This window comes from Tachypleus tridentatus, chromosome 9 (assembly GCF_004210375.1).
Source record: "Tachypleus tridentatus isolate NWPU-2018 chromosome 9, ASM421037v1, whole genome shotgun sequence".
Lineage (NCBI taxonomy): Eukaryota > Metazoa > Arthropoda > Merostomata > Xiphosura > Limulidae > Tachypleus > Tachypleus tridentatus.
The window spans coordinates 10,393,660-10,420,265 of NC_134833.1; the positions used below are offsets into that span (position 1 = coordinate 10,393,660).

At 37.9% G+C, this 26,606-nt stretch overlaps 2 protein-coding genes across 4 annotated transcripts in view; one reads left to right on the forward strand and one right to left on the reverse strand.

Annotated features, from left to right (window-relative positions):
• LOC143226924 (uncharacterized) overlaps positions 1–6,471 on the forward strand; it is a 36,101-nt gene extending 29,630 nt beyond the window's left edge. Inside the window, exon 2 of the mRNA XM_076458485.1 lies at positions 6,065–6,471. Within this exon, the coding sequence (XP_076314600.1) occupies positions 6,079–6,471 (393 nt within the window). The 5' untranslated portion in view covers positions 6,065–6,078. The remainder of the gene's footprint in view (positions 1–6,064) is intronic.
• Positions 1–25,420, reverse strand: part of LOC143224744 (uncharacterized) — a 65,560-nt gene extending 40,140 nt beyond the window's left edge. For 2 of the 3 annotated variants that reach the window (XM_076453009.1, XM_076453007.1), the window contains exon 1: positions 25,267–25,420. In XM_076453009.1, the coding sequence (XP_076309124.1) occupies positions 25,267–25,374 (108 nt within the window). In that variant the 5' untranslated portion in view covers positions 25,375–25,420. Of the gene's footprint in view, positions 1–21,488; positions 21,646–25,266 lie in introns of those variants that run through there. The other variant, XM_076453008.1, reaches the window with a different exon arrangement.
• Between the last annotated feature and the right edge of the window lie 1,186 nt (positions 25,421–26,606).

A 26,606-nucleotide genomic window follows, 5' to 3' on the forward strand; every position in this document is an offset into this window, starting at 1 on the left:
ATTGTTGAAAATATGCGATAACTTGAAAAAAAACGTTTTAAATTCCCAGCGTTAATATTAGTAAATTAATTAATTAATCATTTAACACTATTCCAAGATACTCAGTTCTTTTAGGCTGGATTCTACTTCAAGTAGCTCGTGAAATATCATTATGGACCTACTGTTGTTTCCATGGAATTTCATTACGGGTCTGTTCTTTTACCCCTTCCATCACATGTCATTCCTAAAAGTCTGGAGCCAGACTACAACCCCCTCTTGTATCTTTAACCCAAAGCTGGCTTTTTGTTTTAATTTCTAAGATTGGTGGCCCTTTTCAAACGAAGATCGGACCGTTGGTAAAAAACATTTAACAAAGATTTTGACTGTAATCTTACCGAGAGATGTTAACGTTATTTTGTTAAAAACTCAATACTTGGGAGGTGGATCTCCTCGCCTCGCCGACTTCATCAACTCAATCACCGTTGGATTTAGAAGAACCCTGCGTCCCTCTTCACGGCTTTCTCGTCTGATTATCCCGGTTTCTCTCATACATGTTGAGAGATAATCTCAACAACTACAACTTCTGAAGTAGTTTAATGTCAGGCGAGTGTCGAAAGGGAATAGTTATTTCCGAATATCCCAATTGGAGGGAGCAGAAACTATGGTTGTTTTCTCTTCTTCTAAACTAAGTTACTGGCGCATTTAGTTTGTTTTTTGCAGGCAAGATTGTGACTTTCTATCGCGAATCTTCGTATTAACAGTTTTAAAAATAGTCGAAGGAAGAACGTACACGTCTATAATATCAACAGTTTATAGAAAACCCCTTCTCTTCAGAGGACTTCAAGAAGTTTATCCCTTTGTTCCGAAATGAGGTCGTATATTAGTTGCAACACTGGATCTCCATTATAGGAATCATCTCTGTGACGAAGCATAACGTCATCTGAAAAACCGAGTCTTGTTAAGTGGTCGAACACTTATGTACAGTCTAGGTCCTGTTTAGTAGATTGGGTTGGAATTCTGGAAACTGTTTAGGAAGTTGATCAAGGAATATTAGTAGAATGGTCACAAACTAGGCCCCGTTTTAACCAGATCAGGAAGTAGGGGCCCTACTTAGTGGACTGGTTATGAAGTTTAGGTCCTGTTTAACAAAATCGTAAAAAATCCTTGACTTTCTTTAGCCAAAAAATATACTCTTTATCTTTTTTAAAATTGATCGAAGACCTTGGACCATACTTGGAAGATTGATTTGGAAATGTAGATCTGGGTTAGTAGATTGAAGTAAACCTTGTCTGTATTCAGTGGTCAAGAAGTATTCTATTAGTGTCTTCTTTACCCATACCAGCCGTTTGTAAATATTCACTATCCAGGTTCTGTTTAGGAAACCAGCCATGAAATACCTACGCTACAGATCCCGTTTAGTAAACGAGCCATTAACCAGGTTCAGTTTGATAAACTGTTAAAAATTGTACGTCCACAGGGTGAAAAAACTTACAGGTCCTGTCTGAAAATCTGAACTTAATTCGAATTCCAAAAGAAAAACGTTCGTGTGATTATACATGTCTCTTCTTATTGGACAAAACAGTTTAGAGTATAGGTCTCACGGCCCAGTGGATAGAAATCTACAGGGTGGCCCGTAAGTCCCTACCAATCCAAATGTTATATTCAATTACGCATGTATTATAAATTTTCCTTTTTTTTCAGAGAAATATGGCCGATGTAAGCCCATTTACACTTGAAGATCGTATTGTGACAAGTACGGACTTGACAACATGTGATAACTTTCTTTGGGGATACATAAAGGACATTGTGTCTAAACAACGTTATAATGCTGAGTTCAAGGCAGCTGTTACCGCGGCATTTGGAATCATAATCCCTGCTTTGTTGAGGAAAATGTCTCACAGAACATGGCGTCGCATAATATTATGCAGCGAGAATGAGGGACAGCACACAGATACACTGGATATATAAGATATATGGATGGGTAGGGACTTACGGGCCACCCTGTATTTTTTATCATGTTGAGGCGTGAAATATTATCTTATTTCAAACTTTGATAAATTGTCACTAGAGTAAACAACTTTCGGAATGTAAAGGTTGTTCAATAGAACATTTTCTGAATCTGATACCATCATCGACCAACTTTCGTTAATAGAACCAACTCATGAAGCAAGTTTTACAAGTGTACTTGTAATTCTTTTCTCGTCTGCTTGTAACTGTCAAGTGTCTTGTACGCACGCATTAGTTAGGCCTAGCTCTTAGAATTAAAAGTGTTTGAGACGGCAACCAGTCGACAATATCTCAGTCTGAAACCGCTACTTTCAACCAAGTAATGGAACTCGCTGTCACTCGCACAAGACACGCGCACGGACACACACGAGAATACGAAGTAATTTCGTTTGTTTGTTTGTTTGTTTGTTTTGAATTTCGCACAAAGCTACTCGAGGGATATCTGCGCTAGCCGTTCCTAATTTAGCAGTGTAAGACTAGAGGGAAGGCAGCTAGTCATCACCACCCACCGCCAACTCTTGGGCTACTCTTTTTTACCAACGAATAGTGGGATTGACCGTCACATTATAACGCCCCCACGGCTGGGAGGGCGAGCATGTTTAGCGCGACGCGGGCGCGAACCCGCGACCCTGGGATTACGAGTCGCACGCCATACGCGTTTGGCCATGCCAGGCCCACGCTCTTCAAGCACGAGAAGGTGAATTCGAACAGAATGATGGTACTGACGTCATATTTAAGAAGATTAGCCTGTAATAATAAAGTCTCACTAATAGACTGGACACTCGTAGACCACCTTTCATAGACAAGTTTGAGTGTTTATCTTTTTTAAGCAATATAATTCGTTACTTAACCCTAAACGGTGACAATATTGCAGGTCGCAGTATCAACTTATGATGACCGCCGTTTAAGGGTTAAACTGGTTAAAACTGGCGTGGTCAGCAACAGAAATAATTCATCTACACTTCTGTTCTTCCCGGTTTACACGTTTTTATTGTTCTCCTTGGAATCATAACCAAGTCAGGTTATTTGTAATATTAGGAATGACTAACTCGATACTGCAAGTATCGTGTTTGTTTTGAATTTCGCGCAAAGCTACTCGAGGGATATCTGCGCTAGCCGTCCCTAATTTAACAGTGTAAGACTAGAGGGAAGGCAGCTAGTCATCATCACCCACCGCCAACTCTTGGGCTACTCTTTTACCAACGAACAGTGGAATTGACCGTGACATTATAACGCCCCCACGTCTGAAAGGGCGAGCACGTTTGGTGCGACCGGGATTCGAACCCACGACCCTCGGATTACGAGTCGAACGCCTTAACGCGCTTGGCCATGGCGGGCCTCGCAGGTATCAGAATCAGTATCATCTCATATCTGGTAGCCATATCTATCTTTGCTTACTGAACTGTCAGTCTCCGCAACGTTGAACAGTTGTTGTAGGTGTAACAGAAGCGGTGTGCATTTATTGTATTTCATCTTCTTCAGAGGTTTGTTTGTTTTTGACTTTTGCGCAAAGCTACGCAAAGGTTATCTGTGTTAGCCGTCCATAATTTATCTGTGTAAAACTACAGGGAAAGAGCTGGCCATCACCACCCACAGCCAACTTTTGTATTCCTATTTTATCAATAAATAATGGGTTTAATCGACATATTATAACACCGACACACACGGTTGGCATGACGGGAATTTGAACCAGCGACGCTCAGATTACGAGTCGAGCGCCCCCTAACTACGTGTCCATGCCGGGCCTTTCTGCACAGAAATTAAGCACGAAACATATAGGCACCTAGTTTCATACCATATAACAAAGACTTCGTACCATTACCTTGCAGGGTTAGACACATAGTTTCATACCACATAACAAAGACTTCGTACCATTACCTTGCAGGGTTAGGCACCTAGTTTCATACCATATAACAAAGACTTCGTACCATTACCTTGCAGGGTTAGGTACCTAGTTTCATACCATATAATAAAGACTTCGTACCATTACCTTGCAGGGTTAGCACATAGTTTCATACCATATAACAAAGACTTCGTACCATTACCTTGCAGGGTTAGGCACCTAGTTTCATACCATATAACAAAGACTTCGTACCATTACCTTGCAGGGTTAGGCACCTAGTTTCATACCATATAACAAAGACTTCGTACCATTACCTTGCAGGGTTAGACACCTAGTTTCATACCATATAACAAAGACTTCGTACCATTACCTTGCAGGGTTAGCACATAGTTTCATACCATATAACAAAGACTTCATACCATTACCTTGCAGGGTTAGGCACCTAGTTTCATACCATATAACAAAGACTTCGTACCATTACCTTGCAGGGTTAGACACATAGTTTCATACCACATAACAAAGACTTCGTACCATTACCTTGCAGGGTTAGGCACCTAGTTTCATACCATATAACAAAGACTTCGTACCATTACCTTGCAGGGTTAGGTACCTAGTTTCATACCATATAATAAAGACTTCGTACCATTACCTTGCAGGGTTAGCACATAGTTTCATACCATATAACAAAGACTTCGTACCATTACCTTGCAGGGTTAGGCACCTAGTTTCATACCATATAACAAAGACTTCGTACCATTACCTTGCAGGGTTAGACACCTAGTTTCATACCATATAACAAAGACTTCGTACCATTACCTTGCAGGGTTAGCACATAGTTTCATACCATATAACAAAGACTTCGTACCATTACCTTGCAGGGTTAGCACATAGTTTCATACCATATAACAAAGACTTCGTACCATTACCTTGCAGGGTTAGGCACCTAGTTTCATACCATATAACAAAGACTTCGTACCATTACCTTGCAGGGTTAGGCACCTAGTTTCATACCATATAACAAAGACTTCGTACCATTACCTTGCAGGGTTAGACACCTAGTTTCATACCATATAACAAAGACTTCGTACCATTACCTTGCAGGGTTAGCACATAGTTTCATACCATATAACAAAGACTTCGTACCATTACCTTGCAGGGTTAGGCACCTAGTTTCATACCATATAACAAAGACTTCGTACCATTACCTTGCAGGGTTAGACACATAGTTTCATACCACATAACAAAGACTTCGTACCATTACCTTGCAGGGTTAGGCACCTAGTTTCATACCATATAACAAAGACTTCGTACCATTACCTTGCAGGGTTAGACACCTAGTTTCATACCATATAACAAAGACTTCGTACCATTACCTTGCAGGGTTAGCACATAGTTTCATACCATATAACAAAGACTTCGTACCATTACCTTGCAGGGTTAGGCACCTAGTTTCATACCATATAACAAAGACTTCGTACCATTACCTTGCAGGGTTAGCACATAGTTTCATACCATATAACAAAGACTTCGTACCATTACCTTGCTGGGTTAGGCACCTAGTTTCATACCATATAACAAAGACTTCGTACCATTACCTTGCAGGGTTAGGCACCTAGTTTCATACCATATAACAAAGACTTCGTACCATTACCTTGCAGGGTTAGGCACCTAGTTTCATACCATATAACAAAGACTTCGTACAATTACCTTGCAGGGTTAGCACATAGTTTCATACCATATAATAAAGACTTCGTACCATTACCTTGCAGGGTTAGCACATAGTTTCATACCATATAACAAAGATTTCGTACCATTACCTTGCAGGGTTAGCACATAGTTTCATACCATATAACAAAGACTTCGTACCATTACCTTGCAGGGTTAGACACATAGTTTCATACCATATAACAAAGATTTCGTACCATTACCTTGCAGGGTTAGCACATAGTTTCATACCATATAATAAAGATTTCGTACCATTACCTTGCAGGGTTAGCACATAGTTTCATATCATGTAAAAGATAAAATAACATACCAGAGATTCTCATCTATATTTAACATAATGTATCGATAAATATTTGCGTTTTCCTCTAAGTGGCGTCTATTTTTATTCCTTATTACGAAATCACAAAATCTTGGTAAACAAAACTTGTATCGAATGTTTGGTTAGTCAAAAGCATGCGTACAGATTTGGTGTTCAAGCTGTTTAATAATTTAGTTCTCTTATTTAAACAGCATAACAGGATGTCATGACCTTGGTCTGTGAACAACAGGATGTCGTGACCTTGGCCAGTGAACAACAGGATGTCGTGACCTTGGTCTGTAAACAACAGGATGCCGTGACCTTGGTCTGTGAACAACAGGATGTCGTGACCTTGGTCTGTGAACAACAGGATGTCATGAACTTTGTCTGTGAACAGCAGGATGTCATGACCTTTGTTTGTAAACAACAGGATGTCATGACCTTGGTCTGTGAACAACAGGATGTCATGACCTTTGTTTGTAAACAACAGGATGTCATGACCTTTGTCTGTGAACAGCAGGATGTCATGACCTTGGTCAGTGAACAACAGAACACGATACTTATGATTTATGTAACGTGTGTTTTTACATGTGTTGAGAACAATAATAAAGCTGTGTGATAACAGTAGCGTCTAATGATAAATTATTTGTTCTAGGAGATAAAGAAATGAATCTATTATGTATCACCGACAAAGTATTTCTGTTAACAAATTTTTTGAAAACGTTAACTTAATTAGTTCCTTAAGAGTGTTCTATTTTTTATTATTGTTTTCTTTCAAGTGCAAAACTAAACGAAGGGCTACTTGGACTTTGTCTGCTGCGGGGTTCGAAGCCCACGTTTCAGCGTTATAAGCCCTCAAGTGGTTTACGACACGAACTTACCTTTTTGTAAATTTTGAATGCGTATCTAGGTGATAAAAATATCTTTGATAGAAGTTAACTGTCCATCCTTACGACTCGTGTTTCTAATGAGGAGTTTATGTAACATATTCTATGGTATTTTTCTGTTTTTGTGACAAGTTCTAGGGTGTTTTTCTGTTAATGTAACAAATATTATGATATTTTATATGTTTTTGTGACAAGTTCTATGACCATACAGTTGTTCAAAAACAGTTTTAAGAATTTCAACTCTATTTGACTTTCTGTGATGCAAGTTATATATGCAAAGAATGATCCATTTTATCCAAAACTTATTTATCATTGGATATTAGAAATATTACACATCATTGTTTCCAAAATGAAGTAATCAACGAAAAAGAAACCCTAGGTCACTTATCCCATGAAATTTTTCAACAATTTAAAGCGAATAAACTTGGTTGACTGTCATTTTCACTTCCCAAAATTAAAAGTACAGAACATGTACTGGTATCACGTCTCGAACCCTAGATCCTTACAGAATATGTACTGGTATCACGTCTGGAACCCTAGATCCTTACAGAATATGTACTGGTATCACGTCTGGAACCCTAGATCCTTACAGAATATGTACTGGTATCACGTCTCGGACCCTAGATCCTTACAGAATATGTACTGGTATCACGTCTCGAACCCAAGACCCTTTCTCAGCCGACATGCTAAGCACTAAGCCAAACCCGAACTTATAATTTGCTTCCCTTGAGTTGACTGAAACTCAAATGTAGGGGAACTTTAGACATGTTTAAGAAATGTTAAAATAAAAGGAGACAACGTTTCGGGTTCAGTAGTGAAATTTTATTACATATATCTTGAAATGAAAGCGTTAAACATACAGCTGTAACTTCGAGAATTTAACTATAATAGTTAAGACTTTAAATGTGACGGCAGAAAACCGACTTTCTGGAAAGCAATAATTTGGAGACAGATTGAATGGGTAAGGAAGAAAACCTGATAAATGTACTATTAGGTTGCATAAGTATATATACAGTGTAGTACAAAGATGTCACATTACCGGTGATTGTTTAACAGATAAGTTATGTTGGTATCTTTGAGATATTGGTTTAGAATAGGACTGTTTAGTTCAATTTAAGATGGTTTCCTTTATTTTGAGTTTGTTGATGTAAGGTGCTTTGTTAAAAATTAAAGTATTCTGTATACATACGTATACTGTATCGGTGAACCTGGTTTCCAATTTCCATCCGGGTTCTCCGATGTAGAATTCTGTTCAGTCATTTCACGTTATTTTAGAAACAGCATTAGTATTGTGTTAACTCTGTGCAGTTTCCACTTAGTACGACTTTTTATTTAGGGCTAGATATTCGAGTGAATTTGAAGTCGACTCGAATGTTATATTAAATGAGAAGTTTTCTCCAAGTGAAATCAGTTAAAAAATAATTAACACTTAATGGACCTCAGAACAGCTAAATGATAAATAAGACCTGGTTAACAGCGCCCTCTGTCAGTTCTAGGACTGCTCTTGTTTGATCAAACAGGGGAAGTTTCCCTCACTCTTTTAACGCACCCATAATCCCAGAGAACTAAGCGAATTTATAGTCTGGGCACACCCGGCAATAAAAGCTAGACCAAAACAGTTGTGTTATGTAGAACACTAATGTGTCAAGAAACACAGTAAACCGAATCCACATGATCTTATAAAAAACACACACAGAAACTCTAAGGTCAACACCGTGGAAATCTATTTCAGTAAAGGTTGCCATAGGTCATTAAGTTATGAAAGTGTGTTACCATCTTGTATAATTTATATAATCTTAACCCGATATAAATAACAACTAACATGATTGGCTGACTCTTATATACCTTTGGTTTTTGTACACGTTTGAGGATTGAATATTGTGTGTGTATATATACACTAACATCAAACACAGCCCATATTTATACACTTTTTCAATCATCATTTCGGTTGATATATCACCAAAAAGTATTCAATAAAAATACCATACTTTTAACAAATTTACTGAAAGCGACCTCTATCCACTGAATGGATAATTATTGCAGCTGAGATCTGGCAGTTGATTTAATTCGAATATTTAAATAACGAAGTTGAGGAAAGTGAAGTACTTGTGGTAATCCCGGCAAGTGGGACACACAGCAAGAAGGGTAGATTACATTGTACTATTTGGTTGGTTATCTGTTGCGTAGTTGCCAACTGCCTCCCAAGATTCATTGGTTCATTTTTTCTGGAAACGTTCGCAGACTACATACAATATTAGCTCAGTGTTTGTAGACATTAAAACCAGCACGTTCATGTTATTCTGTTTTAGAAAAACCCCTTAATTTGTCAATGTCGTCCCTGAGCAACATGAAGGGATCAAACAAAGATTAGTCTGGTTTTTAATTGAGTTGAAAAATATATTGCTGATTGTCCGCTTGTGTGTTGTTGTTTTTCCCGTGGCTTAACCAAATAAGCAACTAGTGGGGTGAAGAGAATTTACCTCGGTCGATTCTGGTCCAGAGCTCCACCTATAGGCCAGTTGAATCTTAAATCTGAATACCTGTCACGTTTTCTGCTCTGCTTTACCGTGTTTGTCGTATCCCATGACAACCTGATAAGCAGGGCGGGGATTATGTGAAAGGTGTCGTCCACACTGGAAATAGCAGTAATGGTATAGATGACGTATTATTACGTTCTTTGTTAAATGTAATTATTATAGTTGATTTATTTGTTTCTACACCTGAAAGACACATTGTGCACAAATGTGCTAAACTACGCGGTTAAGGACTTCTGGATCTTTTCGACCTTAATTTTGGACTGTGATCCAGAGAAAGAACAATCATTCTGTTTCTCAAATAGTTCAGTCACAGCCGAAATTGTGATGTGTGACAGAACATGTTTCGAACCTGAAATTATTGGGCACTCATTTCGACATGTTAACCACTAGGCCACGCTCAGACCCTAGACTATTACCCGGGCATCCTGTTTAAGGACATTGAACGTCTTCCCAACGGAAGAATTATGTTAAGATGCACAAAACCACACCAGTTTGCACATATTTTGGCCCATTGGCCCAAGGATGCCTTCGGGGTCCAAGCCACCATCAATACACCAAAAAACAACACGCCAAAGTTAACTGTTATTATCAGAGGTGTCGACATCGAAGATAACGAGATCACGGAGGAGTTAAAAACACAAGACATTGTAAAATCAGACCGAATCATCTCTTTCAGAACGAAACAAAAAACGCCACTGGTCAAGTTAACCGTGAACAATAAAGATGATCAGGACAAACTATTAAAAAACGGTTGCCTCTTATTCTTCAAAAGACACACGACCAAACCGAAGAAAACACACCAAAAGCCTATTATACAATGTTACAAATCAAAGGTTCGGACACACGAAAAACAATTGCATGGCCAAAGACAGATGCGTGAGATGTGGCGGACCTCACGAAGTTGCTCAGTGTCCTACTGAGCGTAACCAAGTGAGATACGCAAACTGTCAGGGCCCTCACGCAGCCAGTTACAAAGGCTGCCCTAAATACACTCAGATACGAAACAAAATTATTTTTAAAACCACGAACAATAACAAACAAACCTCGACACTCATATCACTAAACAACCATTACTACAAACTCCAACAGACCACTAAACAACCATTACTACAAACTCCAACAGACACACAGACCACTAAACAACCATTACTACAAACTCCAACAGACACACAGACCACTAAACAACCATTACTACAAACTCCAACAGACACACAGACCACTAAACAACCATTACTACAAACTCCAACAGACACACAGACCACTAAACAACCATTACCACAAACTCCAACAGACACACAAACCACTAAACAACCATTACTACAAACTCCAACAGACACACAGATCACTAAACAACCATTACTACAAACTCCAACAGACACACAGACCACTAAACAACCATTACTACAAACTCCAACAGACACACAGACCACTAAACAACCATTACCACAAACTCCAACAGACACACAGACCACTAAACAACCATTACCACAAACTCCAACAGACACACAGACCACTAAACAACCATTACTACAAACTCCAACAGACACTCATATCACTAAACAACCATTACTACAAACTCCAACAGACACTCATATCACTAAACAACCATTACTACAAACTCAACAGACACACGGATCACTAAACAACCATTACTACAAACTCCAACAGACACACAGACCACTAAACAACCATTACCACAAACTCCAACAGACACACAGATCACTAAACAACCATTACTACAAACTCCAACAGACACACAGACCACTAAACAACCATTACTACAAACTCCAACAGACACACAGATCACTAAACAACCATTACTACAAACTCCAACAGATCACTAAACAACCATTACTACAAACTCCAACAGACACACATATCACCAAACAACCATTACTACAAACTCCAACAGACACACATATCACCAAACAACCATTACTACAAACTCCAACAGACACTCATATCACCAAACAACCATTAATACAAACTCCAACAGACACACATATCACCAAACAACCATTACTACAAACTCCAACAGACACTCATATCACTAAACAACCATTACTACAAACTCCAACAGACACACAGATCACTAAACAACCATTACTACAAACTCCAACAGACACACATATCACCAAACAACCATTACTACAAACTCCAACAGACACACATATCACCAAACAACTATTACTACAAACTCCAACAGACACACATATCACTAAACAACCATTACTACAAACTCCAACAGACACTCATATCACTAAACAACCATTACTACAAACTCCAACAGACACTCATATCACTAAACAACCATTACTACAAACTCCAACAGACACACAGATCACTAAACAACCATTACTACAAACTCCAACAGACACACAGATCACTAAACAACCATTACTACAAACTCCAACAGACACTCATATCACAAACAACTTGTACATACGCAGACGTCACACGCTCGAAAACAACACATACATTCAACCCCACAGATTTCACCACAAATTTATTAGCAATGCTAATAGAATTGAGTGAATTCCCTGTATTTGAATCAAGGCACGAATCACTCAAGGCTCTTTGCAGCCTTGCAAGACACTACTTTCACCTTCCCCATCTCAAACCACACCATCTTTCACTTAGAATTCATGCAAGGGAAGTAAAACAACACAATGATACAACACATTAAAATTTTACACATCAACTGCCAAGGAAACCTCAAAGACAGAAGAATAGAAATATACAACATAAACAAACATATAAACGCCAACATTATCATCGTATCAGAAACACTTTGCACAGAGAAACAAAACACCACAATCCCCGGATTCATCACGCACAGCATACCTTACTCAGAAAACATCAGAGGTATAATAGCCTACTTTAGTACAGAAATATCGCATTTAATATCAATAGAAGATTCCTTCAGATCTAACATAAATGAAACCATTTTTTGTAATATACACTTTAGCAACCGACTAACTATTCCGATTCTAGCCATATATTGTTCACCATCTAAAGATATTGGCATTAACTTCCTTCAAAAATGTGTAAATCGCAAACCCAAACCAATTATTATTGGGGATTTTAATTCTCCGCATACAGAACTAAACAGAAGGGGAAACAGAAACACACGCAGAGGGTTGTGCATAAAAAATTTTCTTTCTAGTAACAAAATGCACCTAATTAACGACCATACACCTACACACTTTTCAGCCGCCAACGGCTCATACGATGTACTTGATTTCATCATAGCACCCAAGGACACAGTAAACAGAGTCTCTAACTTTAAAGTACATGATGAAATCACTAGTGACCACTTCCTCATGTCATGTATGATTCACCCGCGCCACCCTGCCGTGGCGTACCTGTGACTCCCTCTGCATACACCTATACCAAAACTGACTGGCTCACTTTCAATGCTACACTGGACTCATACCTACCCCACCCAAGTGAACATGCTAACAACAAGACAGAACTAGACAATTATGTAAATCAAGTTACAGAAACCATACAGAAAGCCATAAAAAACACAGTCCCTAAAACAAGAAGAAAGCAATCACATAATCAATGGACTCTAACACCAGAAATTCACGCACTAATAATCAAACGCAGACAATTAAGACGAACACACGATATTACACGTGATCCATCTATCAAAACACAAATCAATAGAACAAATGCAAAAATTAAACAAGAAATTCAAACAGCAAAAGAAACTAATTGGCAAAACTTCTGTAAAAACTTAGAAAAAATCAAGAACAATCCAAAAGAATTTTGGAAAAAATTCAAGAGTATTGCTTCAGACAAAAACACAAATCGCATGCTACAACATATCACACACAACAATAAAACTGCAAGGACGGACGTAGAGAAAGCTGACTACTACGAATCCTCCTTTAGCGACCTAAATTCAGTAGACTTTGACACAAAACATCATGTCAACAACTTCATAAATACAAACAAAGCTTCATTCTCACCACGATTCCCTGGCGAGACACTAGAAGCATACTCAAATTCAATCAATAGAAAAGTAACCATAACTGAACTAAAAATTAATATCAAAAACTTGAAGAATACTTCCCCCGGACATGACCAAATTCCAAACATTATTCTGAAAAAAAGCTCTACTCTCCTATTACAACACCTTACAAACATCATGAACATTTCACTAGCAACTGGATATTACCCTGACACTTGGAAAAAAGCCATTATAACCACGATCCCAAAGAAACAAACCAACAGAACTAATCCAGATAATTTCCGTCCCATCAGTCTGTTAAACTGCCTTGGCAAACTGATGGAGAGAGTTATCTTCAACAGTCTTCTCCATTTTTGTGAATCAAAGAACATCCTTCCAGAATCCCAAAATGCCTCCAGGAAAAACAGGCAAACAACAGATCACCTCACGCGACTAACCAAATCAATCTATAAAGCTTTCAACAATAACCAAGTAACCATTGGGGTGTTCCTAGATGTCAAAAAAGCATTCGACAGCGTATGGCACAATGCCATCAAATACAAACAAAACACCTAAAAATAAATCCCACTATAGTTAAATGGATTTCAAATTTCTTAACAGATAGAACAGCACAAGTAAAAGTCAATAAAACTATATCTAAATTATTTAATATAACGGCAGGAGTGCCCCAAGGATCAGTCCTCTCTCCACTTCTATACATAATTTTCGTCAGCGACATACCTTTCCCAAATCTAACATACACGCATAATTCACAATACGCAGACGACATCGCTATCTGGAGCACCTCCAGAAACCCAGTGATGGCCATGTCTCGCGTACAAGAATCTCTGAACAACGTCTCAACATGGAGTAACAAGTGAAGAGCAGCGTTAAATCCAACTAAAACACAAGCAATCACCTTCTACAGGAAATTATAAAAACAAAGAAAAAATCTAGAAAAAATAAAATTATCACTCGGAAATACAACTATTAACATGAGCAAAAACATCACATTCCTTGGCATCACTTTCGACACAAAACTAACATGGAAAAAACATGTTAACAATATACACTCATCAATTAGAAAACGGATTTCACACCTAATGACTCTAACCAGTAGACAATCGAAATGCTCACCAAATACCATTATACAAATATACAAGGCTTACATCCGTCCACTGATAGAGTATGGATGTCAAGTAACATACAATATGTCAAATAACACACACCAGAAAATCCAAGTTCAACAGAACAGAATACTAAGATCTGCATTCAGTCTACCGTCATTCACGTAGGTAAATTATATACATCAAATCAGTAACTTACCAACACTAAGAAATAGACTAACGGAAATATCACACAAATATTATCTAAAAGCAGAAAACAGAAACAAACTAACGGCAACACTCTATAAATTAACTAGTGCACCAACAAAATACATTTCACCTTACAACATATTTCAAGAATCACAAATTACACAACAAAGTATCTAAAGAATTAAACTCATGTTAATAATATGTATCCTCTTTTTCAGATATCGGGCACACGACAGGCAAAACTTTCGGCTCCTGTCCTGTGAAAGTGGGTTTTCTCGGGGCACTCCCGTTTCCCCCCCCACAGCAAAAACTTAGGCATTGGATTTTCAGATCCCAGCACAGGCAACTTTATTGCCAGACCCTGAGTCGGGTCGTTTGATTTCATGTTCATATTTACTTTGACTTCTGCCTTTCGGGACGGGACCTGGCCGTTCTCTCCGGTGCTGCCTTTGCCTCGGTCTAGGATAACATTAAGAATGACCTCCTTCACCCCCCCAAAAAAAAGAGTAAAAAATTATTTAATAAATAAATAAATAAAACTAAACCTAATAACCTTTCACGAAAGGGGACGAAGAGGAACCACAACTTTCCTGAACACCCCAGTTGAAGAGAGAATTCTTACGATTTCTCTCTCTCTCTAAACTAAACCCCTGCCACGTTAGTTTGAGTTGAGTCAGACCCTAGAGGCATCTACTTTGTTTCAGTTGATGAAAGTTGTCAGTTTCGAAGTGTGTACCGTGTCCTCACACGTTCCCTTGTAATATATGAATTATTCGAAAGATATTTTAATCCTGCTGTTTATTGGCTACAGAGGGCGTTAATAAAGAAAACTCCATATTGAAAACGCTTTTGTTATTGTTTAAAACACACTATTGCTTTAGGGTAACTAAGCTTGACTAGAATGGTGAGAATCGTGAGTTTTATTTTGAAAAGCTGTAGAGATGTTTTAAAACACCGCACAGCTAAGTTATTTATCTTGTATAATAAGCTTTTAAGTGGTTTATCGATAATTCTGTAGGCTACAAATTACGTTTTGGTGCCCGTGGTGGGCAGAGCACAGACAGTTCACTGTGTAGTTTTGTACTGAACAACAACCATAAATATATCGCACAAGAAATAACGTTTGTCTCCATTTTAAAACCTACTTCCTAAGTTATTTTACTTACTGCTCATAAACGTAGGTCTGATCTGAAACTCATAAGGAAAAACCATTGGGTTTCTTGTCGCTGAACTTGCGAAATAAAGGTTTCAGGAAAACAAAAAGGTTAAAGTGAAGAAACTGAGGTGTAGAACAGTTGTTCAAAGATAATGTTGACTTTTATATGTGTGGCACTTCGAGACAGACCCGGCATGGCTAGATGGCTAAGGCACTCGACTCGTAATCTGAGGGGCGCAGGTTCAAATTCCAGTCACACCAAGCATGCTTGCCCTCTAAGCCATAAAGGCGTTATAGTGTAACGGTCAGTCCCACTATTCGTTGGTAAAAAAACATAGCTCAAGAGTTGGCGATGGGTGGTGATGACTAGCTGCCTTCCCTCTAGTCATACACTGCAAAATGAGGGACGGCTAGCACAGATAGCCCTCAAGTAGCTTTGTGCGAAATTTAAAACAAACAAACAAACAATTCCTACATTCTTCTGAAATATATAATAAAGCAGATTAAAAAGTTATAATATACAAACGAGGTAAGAAAGTTATGACTCCCGTAAAACAGCATCGAACTAAATGTCCAACTGTTGCAAACTGGCATTTGGCCAAAACTAGATAGTTCCAAGCAACTGAGCGGAATTTATTTTCTTTACAAAGATAATGTAGGATTGTAATTAGATAGGCTAGAGAGGTTTTCCTGTCAGATTTTGTTAACACCATCTATTTCTCAGATGGAAGGACTTCTTGGTGCCAGCAAGTAGTACACGGCTCATTCTGAAAATGACCAAACTTTTATTAGACGGGCGTTTATTGACAACGCTGGTGTCAAAACATGAAATAGACTTACTATTCTGTCGTGTTAATGTTAACTTAAATTACCAAGAAAACACTTTATTTAAATATTAAGAAAAATAGGTATAATACACTTACCAGATAAAAAATAGAAAAATCCGGAACCTTCATGTACGTTATAAAATAAACTCGTAAATCGACTGAGCGACTCGTTTCAAAACCCAGATCAAATCAGGCACGGTTATCTGTAGTAATTTCTATGCTAAAGGTTTATATGCCATTTGTTCTCGTCCAAAATGCTGCGCTTCACCTTCGTTAGAGAAAGGTCATAGGTAATTTCTAAAAATTCAATGTTTATTTTTGCATAAAAAGCTGGAAATTAGAGTCGATCACTTTCTGTTAAGAAGGATTCTTAAATAATCTCATTCCAATAAGAGAAAGAGAAACTCTTATAACCCAACTTCCGTGTGGTTGGACACGAGAAATACGAAACATGGTTACTTACTTCTGCCATATTAATGGTATCATTGGTAGTAATTTATTCTGTACGTTCTCCGATAGACATAACAGTATAAATTGCAGTAATAAAGGTATGTATTTAAAACAACAACAAATACAAACCAAACATCCTTTACCAAATGATGGCGTTCCAATGAAAATAGGCCGGTATGGCCAGGTGGCTAAGGTACTCGACTCGTAATCTGAGAATCGCGGGTTCGAATCCCCGTCACATGCTCGCCCTTTCAGCCGTGGCGGCGTTATAAAGTCACGGCCAATCCCTTCCACTATTCGTTGGTAAAAGAGTAGCCCAAGAGTTGACGGTGGGTGACGATGATTAGTTGCTTTCCCCCTAGCCTTACACCGATAAATTAGGGACAGCTAGTGCAGACACCCCTCGTGTAGCTTTGCGCGAAGTTCAAAACAAAACAAATTGTATTTCTTTCAACGACAAATCAGAGATTAAGTCATTCTATACTATATGATGTTTCTGGTATATTCCTAGTGGTTAATATGACATTCCAGACCTAAGTATTATGGACTGAAAACCAGTTAGTACGTTAGGCCTCTAAATCTTGTACAAAGATCTTGCAAAATCACGTAAATAATGCCATAAAATTAGTACATAGACAACGCAAAATCCAATATTCTGGTTAAAAACCATTCACGTAGATGATATTATCAACGAGAGCTTCAGGTTATTATTAGAAGTTAAGTTTAGGTGTTTTTGTAAAATGATAATTATGTTTTCATATAACACTTGTAATTAAGTGCAGTCTAAAAGTGTCTACAAAAACATCATAATACAACCAAAACCGGAGTGAAGAATGATTCACTGGTAAGAACGGGAATGAAGTGCTGATTGGCTGACAGCATTGACGTCATATATGAAGGCTTGTTTTTTTTTTGTTCTTGTTTTCGGTCATGCAGTCAGAAGCAAAAAAGCGTGTGATTTAATGTATTCGAAAATTAGAAAAAAAAACACTTAAAACTTAAAGTGATTAAGTTTGTATTAATATCTAACATCCATGTATAGGTTTTGAACCTATAATCGATTTACATATTATATAATTTTTAAGTAACTGTTGCGTCATTATAAAAGGTTTTCTTAATATACCAGCTCCACGGAGGGTTGATTTCAGGATGGCCACTTCTTTCGAAAATGTTTCTCACGAGTAACCTAAATATCAAGACATGGAATGTTTTTTTTATATTCTAGTGCCCTCTAGTGGGTGAGAGGTAAGTCTAGATATTTACACCGCTAAACACCGGATTTGATACTCGTTGTGGGCACAACACAGATAGCCCATTCAGTAGCTTTATGCTCAAGAACAAATAAACTACAACGTGGAAACTATCATGCAGCGGTGTTTGGAAGACTTTTCATAGGTGTCGCTGAAGTACATTTAACATAACTGAATGTGAGTAAACTATGTACTCGGTTGATGTAACATCTTCGTAAAACCAGAGTACAAGTATTAGGGCGCTCGACTTACGAGCTGAAGGTCGCGGGTTCGAATCACCTTTACCAAATATGCTCATCCCTTCAGCCATTATTAATCAGTAAAAAGTGGGCCGAGTGTTGGCGGTAGGTAGTGTTGACTAGTTGTCTTTCTCTGGTCTATTACTGCTAAATTAGAGACGGCTTGCACAAGTGGCCCTCGTGTAGCTTTGTGTAAAATTAAAAAGACAAAAGAATACAAAAATATCCGGTTTATTCCTAAAGAAGAAAGGTGCCCCTTCGAACTCACTAGTGTTATAGGGTGCACCCTTCGAAATCACTAGTGTTATAGGGTGCACCCTTCGAACTCACTAGTGTTATAGGGTGCACCCTTCGAACTCACTAGTGTTATAGGGTGCACCCTTCGAACTCACTAGTGTTATAGGGTGCACCCTTCGAAATCACTAGTGTTATAGGGTGCACCCTTCGAACTCACTAGTGTTATAGGGTGTAGTACTTTTGTGCTGGTAAAATTAGCATGGCCAGGTGGTTAGGGCGCTCGACTTGTAATCTGAGGGTCGCGGGTTCGAATCCCCGTCACACTAAACATGCTAGCCCTTTCAGCCGTGGGGGCGTTATAACATCACGGTCAATCCCACTATTCGTTGGTAAAAGAGTAGTCCAAGAGTTGGCGGAGGGTAGTGATGACTAACTGTCTTCCTTCTTGTCTTACACTGCTAAATCAGAGGCGGTTAGCGTAGATAACCCGTGCGTATCTTTGTTTTTTGAATTTCGCGCAAACAACCAAATCTAACATGTCTCAGTTAATGAGACCTAAGTAAAAACTGTATCTTAAGACTTCGTTGTGAAAAACAAAGCAAGATTGAAGTCTGTATTTTAAGACGTTTCTTTGGTTCTCTTAGCTGAACCACTCTATGTTCGTGACTATAAAAGTTGTCAATCTTCTTCTGGAACCCAACTAAAGTTATTCGAACTTTAAAACCTTATTTCTCTGTTGTCGCGCTACTGATTTTTTTCATCAGCATTAGCTGATGTCATCCGTCAAAGATAGGTCTCTTATCTCCTGCTTCTACGAGAAAGGAGATATACTTTGAAAAACGTCTTACTTTAGCAAAGACAAGAATAAACGGGTATTGGTTAGTTGATACTTCTGCAGAAAGTGAGAAATCACTGTCTGATGTCTTATGGACTCTTTTAAACTACTTAAAACGCCGTAATTTCATTTTTCACTGAGCTAAACCTAAAATGTAACGCGTATATCACTGCATTATTTTCTTCGTAGTAGTTTGCTGGTTTTTTCTATACTAGGTTCTGTTGATTGTAAGTAGAAGTTATACTTCTATCCTGCATAAGCTCCTACCCAAACTGAGCAAAACCAGTATAAATACCGAGTCAAAGCATGGAGCAAAAGTAAGGAATCCAGGGGGAATCAGATCTATACGATGGTCCCTTTGCCGTCCATTGCGGGGTTCTCAGGGAACGCGTTTGTTTGATTTGAATTTCGCGCAAAGCTACACGAGGGCTATCTACGCAAGCGGTCCCTAATTTAGCAGCATAAGACTAGAGGGAAGGGTTAGCCTACGCTTGGGCTAACCTTTTACTAGTGAATAGCGGGATTGACCGTCAAATTATAACGCCCCCACGGCTGAAAAGGCGAGCATGTTTGGTGCGACTGGGATTCGAACCCGCGACTCTCGGATTACGAGTCTAGTACCTTAACCACCTGGCCATGCCGAGCCCAGGGAAGATGTAAGGGATGATGACGATCTACCTAGTGCTTCCCTAGTTATAAGAAAACACGCGCAGACGAAACTTCCAAAAAAGTGGGAAGCATATTTAGTTTAGGGTTAGTTTGTTAACCCACGAAATCACTTAAATTTCAAATTTATTCTCAGTTACTCCATTGAGAGTAACAAATGTTTTTATTTCTTGCTTCTCAAGTTCACGTGTCATGTAGTGTTGGACTCTGCAAAGTGCATAATTCTTTTCATGATTCATGGCGTGCGCACATTTTACTAACGTCACGACGGTATAAATTGCAACGTTAATTGTACCTTATGTAAAGTCATTTAAGTAGCTACTGTATAGTGAACGGTGTGACGGAATAAAACAATTAACCCTCCAGGGGCCTTCGCCCTCCCACTTTCGGAGAGTTTTTCGTAGACTTATATTAAGCTGTAAAACTAAGCCTAAGTCTATAATCGAAAAATTATGTCGTTTTAGAAATATTTATGAACAACATTTAAACTGCGTAACCCTAAAATGTTGGCAAAAGTCCATCCATATCCTGCGAAGTCATTACAAATAGTATTATTCAATTTATATAGATTGCCTTTCTCATTCCAATTATTTCTCTTCAAGTCTTGCGGATCTGAAGACATTCAAAAGTGTTAGGTTTCTCAGACATAGAATTAACAGTAACGGGGCAAGTCGTTGTTAGCTGGATATTTAATGTACTCATTCTAACACGTCATGTTTGAAATGAACTCTGGCGGGTATGTTTTATCTTCATTAGCACGTTTAATTTATATTGTTTAACCACTTTCGGATCTTGTCGGGCTTCGAACGTTGCTGTGTTGATCTAATTAAACTATTGTACATTTAATATTGTTATGTAACAATAGCCATCATATATTCTTTATATAAAAGCTTTTCGAAGTTACGAAAGTTTGCAAAGCATTGGTAATCAATAGATACAGATAAAAATCACATGACCTACGGATGTTTCACGTGCCTCTTATATGTATATTTCACATTTTAAAGCTCTTCACACCAACCCCAGAGACGCAGCGGCATGTCTAGATTTACAGCAGTAGAAGTCGGGTTTTGTTTGATACCCTTGGTGAGCAGAGTACATGTAGTTCTTTGTGTAGGTATGCGCTTAACTACAGACAGAAAAAAAAAAAAAAAAAAAAAGTTGACGTGTGTGTGTGTGTGTGTGTGTGATTACTTCAGTTAGAGTTAATGAGACATCTTAAAACTGTAATCTCAAATGAACGAACTGGGAAGAAGTGTGTTTATATAACAAATATAAGACCTGCTGTTTTCTGATGTATAGTTCTCGCAACGTGTTAGTTACTTTCATGGACGCTAGCCGTGACACAAGTTGTTAATGGCTTACAGGGATTGCATCAAACGTGGGGTAAATCCAACATCGAATATGTCGATAATATAAACTAAAAGGCCATAGGTCAGTCTCTGCCTAACTTTCATTTTAAACACGTTTTATATATATCACCTGACCCTTCAAACTAATAAACTAGAAGTCTTTGTTCACACATTGGCTTGAATAAAAGTTATACTTAACTGACTGCTTCTAACTTTGCTTTTCATCCATCAGTTCTGCGATATAATAACAGAAAGCTGTGCTTATTGCTATTTTAACATCAATTACACAGGTTTTCCTGGAAGGCGACATGATATTATTTTTAACTCGTGGACGTACTTTGAAAGTGCGCAGCTCTGTCTCGTCTGCGACTTCCTGTCCTACACGTACTTACCCTCGTTTGAGCCGTACCCAGGTGCCTTTCTCTCAAGAAGGAACGCGATTTTCCTTTAGGCTAGGTGCAAAATAGTTCATACTTATGAGACGTTTCTAAAACTCTCAAGTATCTTCAGGTGACATTCCATTTGAGAAAAAATTAACCATTTTTACCAAATTATACAAAATAGGCCTAGTGCAATACACAGTAGTTTATAGCTATCAGCTCAAAGTGAGGAAAGTAGAGAACAATATTTAGAAATATTATACTGAAAATTTACATTTTTTTCACTAGAATAAATCATTATTATTAATTTGGATGAACAAATTTGTAATTAACTTTAATGGTACCTCTTACAATTCATAGATGGAAGTATAGACTGGAATAACACGTGAGTAGTAAGATTTTAAACTCAGCACAGAGAAGGATTGATGACCATGATGTTTGATATCAAACCTAAGGAACTTGCTTACTGACATATCTAAAACAAAAACCTAAATGGACTGCTTCCTGTAAAACTAAAACACTACTGGAACTGGTTACCCAGAAACATAAGATGGGCACTTATCACCCAGCGGACGTATGAACTCTGTTATTGGGGTAAAGGCCTCTTAGGCACAAGATATATTGTGGTTGATAAAGTATCGTGTTCGTCTTTCTATTACTCATAATTTCTTACAGTAAGTTCTAAAACAAACATCTACGGTAGTTGGTCTTTAAGTAAACACTAGGGATATTGGTAATCACATCTAAAAGAAATAAATTTATTGTTGGTTTTTATGATTTTTTAAACTAAATAACCATCTAAAGAACTGGTTTTTATAATAATTAAAACTGTGACATCCATAGGAATTGGATTCTATGACATTTAAAATGAAACTAATACGTAACTATTATAGTTTGTATAAAATACATAATAAGCAGCTACGGAGATTGGTTGACCTGATGTATGAAACAAACACCTAAGAACACTATTTATTACGGCTTATTGTCGTATCAGACCACCAGGAACTGAATAAATAATGTTTTTAATAATCTATATTTCTTATCAGTATTATTAAAGATAATGGTTTAAGATAATAATAGACGAAGGACGGAATAAATATCATTAAGCCACTAATTCTCTGACAAACAAAACAAAAGTAAACCTCACCTGCCACGTTCATGTGGCTCCATCTATTGCTCTACTAGGAGATACATAGTGAAATATATGTGGGTGGGGAGGGAATGTTGTCATGAAAAGCATTAAACTCAGTTTAACGTACATATTTCATGAAGTAAATCACTTTATGAATTCGTCCCAAAGCGTACAAAAAATGCTGTCCTAGTTTTCAGTAACAACTAGCTTGGGATTTAGAGTCGAAGCTTAACACGAATGTTAATAAAAATTCTCACATTTAACCTTTACCCCACAAATGAGTAACACAATCAGAAGTGTCTCTGTTGTTACGTTTTTGACAGAATCTATAGCGTTTGTATAACGAATGAAATAAATGTTTATACAAGAAATAAAATAGAAACAACTAAAACAAACCTACAGAAGATTATTACTAAGTTATGTTCTAACAGTTGGAGGTGAACTAGGGATGTTACACTAATTAAAGTGAAGAATAAATCTGAGACGTGGCAATTCGGACAGGGATTTCTTCAAGTTAAAGCAAGGTCCCACGTATATTTCTGTTCGTGAGCTGTTGTTTTCTAATGTCTTAACTTAAAGCAAGGTCCCACGTATATTTCTGTTTGTGAGCTGTTGTTTTTTAATGGTTTAACTTAAAGCAAGGTCCCACGTATATTTCTGTTCGTGAGCTGTTGTTTTTTCAATGGTTTAACTTAAAGCAAGGCCCCACGTATATTTCTGTTCGTGAGCTGTTGTTTTTTCAATGATTTAACTTAAAGCAAGGTCCCACATATATTTCTGTTCGTGAGCTGTTGTTTTTAATGGTTTAACTTAAAGCAAGGCCCACGTATATTTCTGTTCGTGAGCTGTTGTTTTTCAATGGTTTAACTTAAAGCAAGGTCCACGTATATTTCTGTTCGTGAGCTGTTGTTTTTTAATGGCTTAACTTAAAGCAAGGTCCCACGTATATTTCTGTTCGTGAGCTGTTGTTTTTAATGGTTTAACTTAAAGCAAGGTCCCACGTATATTTCTGTTCGTGAGCTGTTGTTTTCAATGGTTTAACTTAAAGCAAGGCCCCACGTATATTTCTGTTCGTGAGCTGTTGTTTTTTCAATGATTTAACTTAAAGCAAGGTCCCACGTATATTTCTGTTCGTGAGCTGTTGTTTTTAATGGCTTAACTTAAAGCAAGGTCCCACGTATATTTCTGTTCGTGAGCTGTTGTTTTTTAATGGTTTAACTTAAAGCAAGGTCCCACGTATATTTCTGTTCGTGAGCTGTTGTTTTTTAATGGTTTAACTTAAAGCAAGGTCCCACGTATATTTCTGTTCGTGAGCTGTTGTTTTTTTAATGGCTTAACTTAAAGCAAGGTCCCACGTATATTTCTGTTCGTGAGCTGTTGTTTTTTTAATGGCTTAACTTAAAGCAAGGTCCACGTATATTTCTGTTCGTGAGCTGTTGTTTTTTTAATAGCTTACTACCGTCGTCAACAAAATTATCAATTTCCTCCTAGCAAAATATAAGGGTCAATTAAACGTGGGTTTGTGTTTGTTATGTTTTAGAAATTTTTGCTACAGTTGTTACCATAGGTAAATGAATTTAGTGGTATGCCAAATAAAGTGCAAGATAAACATAGTCTGGGCAGTTTATTACAGTTAATTTTAATTAAAAATTTTTACTGCAGAAATTACGTGGGGTTCAGCCTTATTTAGTAACAGAAACATTTGAGATAACTGGTTAACATTCAATAAGCTACCTTAAATACCATAACTTACAGAGAAAGACGACATTATCACTGTAAAACGTGTAGAATTTAATAAAAATAACATTAAAAAACAACATATATATATATATATATACACACATCAAAGCAATGTAGCATATTTTGCCCTAATCTTTGGCACTACTCGGTGGTTCAACGGTAAATCTAAGAGCTTCTAATTTTAAAAATAGGGTTTCGATATCTGCAGTGGACAGAACACTGATAAACCATTGTATAGCTTCGTGCTTAACAAGGAAACATTTATCTTGATTGTTTCTAGAGCAAAGCCAGATTTGGCTATCTACTGTGTCCACTGCTGAGAGTCGAACCCCAAGTTTTAGTGTTGAGGTCATTAAACTTGCTGCTTTCCCATCGCGAGACTTTTATTCTTTAATCTGTACATGATGTGAAGCTTATGTTTAATATTATTATGTTTTTACAACACTGTCACCCACCTGTCTCCCAGGCGTATTCCTCACAGACAACAACTGCTCAATGACTTTGTCAACGTTCAGTTCGTTACGAAAGTTCATTCTGCTCGACATGAACAGCGTGTGAGGCATGCGGAAGACACCTTAATGAAGCAGCTTAACAAACAAGTCGACAATTTCCTCGAAAAGAATTAAAGAGCCGCGAAAAATAACTTGAAACTCAGTTCCCCTCGTTCACCCACACCATACACATCTGTTGATGCCTTGTCACAACGATGAGACGCGAAGAATTCCGAATGATAAACATTTGCAACAAGAATCAATGTACCACAAAGCTTAAAAACAGCCTACGATATTCTCCGGTATTCTAAATAACACAAGCAACATAAAGTCTACCACAAATATTTTCTGAAACATTAGCTCCCTGCCGTGCTCTAAACAAGACAGAGGCTCGCTGATTTTACTGGGTAGGATGGCTGAAGAATATACTCGGGAAATGCCGAACCTTGTCACGTGAGCGTAACTAAGCAACCATCGTCTTCTCGAAGGAAAGATTGACCAATTCTAACTGCGCGTTCTGAACAGCTTGGTAACGGAGGCGGAAAAGATATTGTCACGTTTTATCTACATGAAGCGAAAATACAATTATTGTTAATTGTAGATACTGCTCAATATACTTCGGTTGGTTAACATAGTCAACGTGACTTCTATCAAAAGTATGACGTCATTCGATATCAGCATTTATCATTGGATACGTCACAGAGCGAGAGAGAGTGCGTCGTGATGTCATAGTGTATGAATGTGTTTAATTTACAACTGTAATGTTATTTTTGTAATATCCCAGCGAAAACAAACTTAATATTCACCAGTATATCGAATTATTATAAACCATAATCAAAACATTAGAAAAGCCTCGATTGAGTTAGTGGTGAGTGCACTCGACTCGCAATATACAAGAGGGGGTCGTTCGTACCCCGTCAATAAACACTCTTTTTCAGCCTCGCGCGTGTTGTAATACTGAAGTTAATCTCATTGTTTTGTAAAATAGTATCCTAAGAGTTGACGATAGGTGGCGTTTCTTTTTTCGAATTTCTCGCAAAGCTACTCGAGAGCTGTCTGCACTAGCCGTCTCTAATTTAGCAGTGTAAGACTAGAGGGAAGGCAGCTAGTCATCACCGGATTGACCGTCACTTTATAACGCGCTAACCCACCTGGCCATGCTGGTGTGAGTACCTGCCTTCCCTGTAGTATATCACTTCAAAATTGGAGATAGGTAGCGCTGGAGTCGTTTCGCGGGAAATATAACAGGCAAACAAAAAAAAGAGAAAAAACCTTAAATGTATTTATTTGCTAGCCCTACTTTC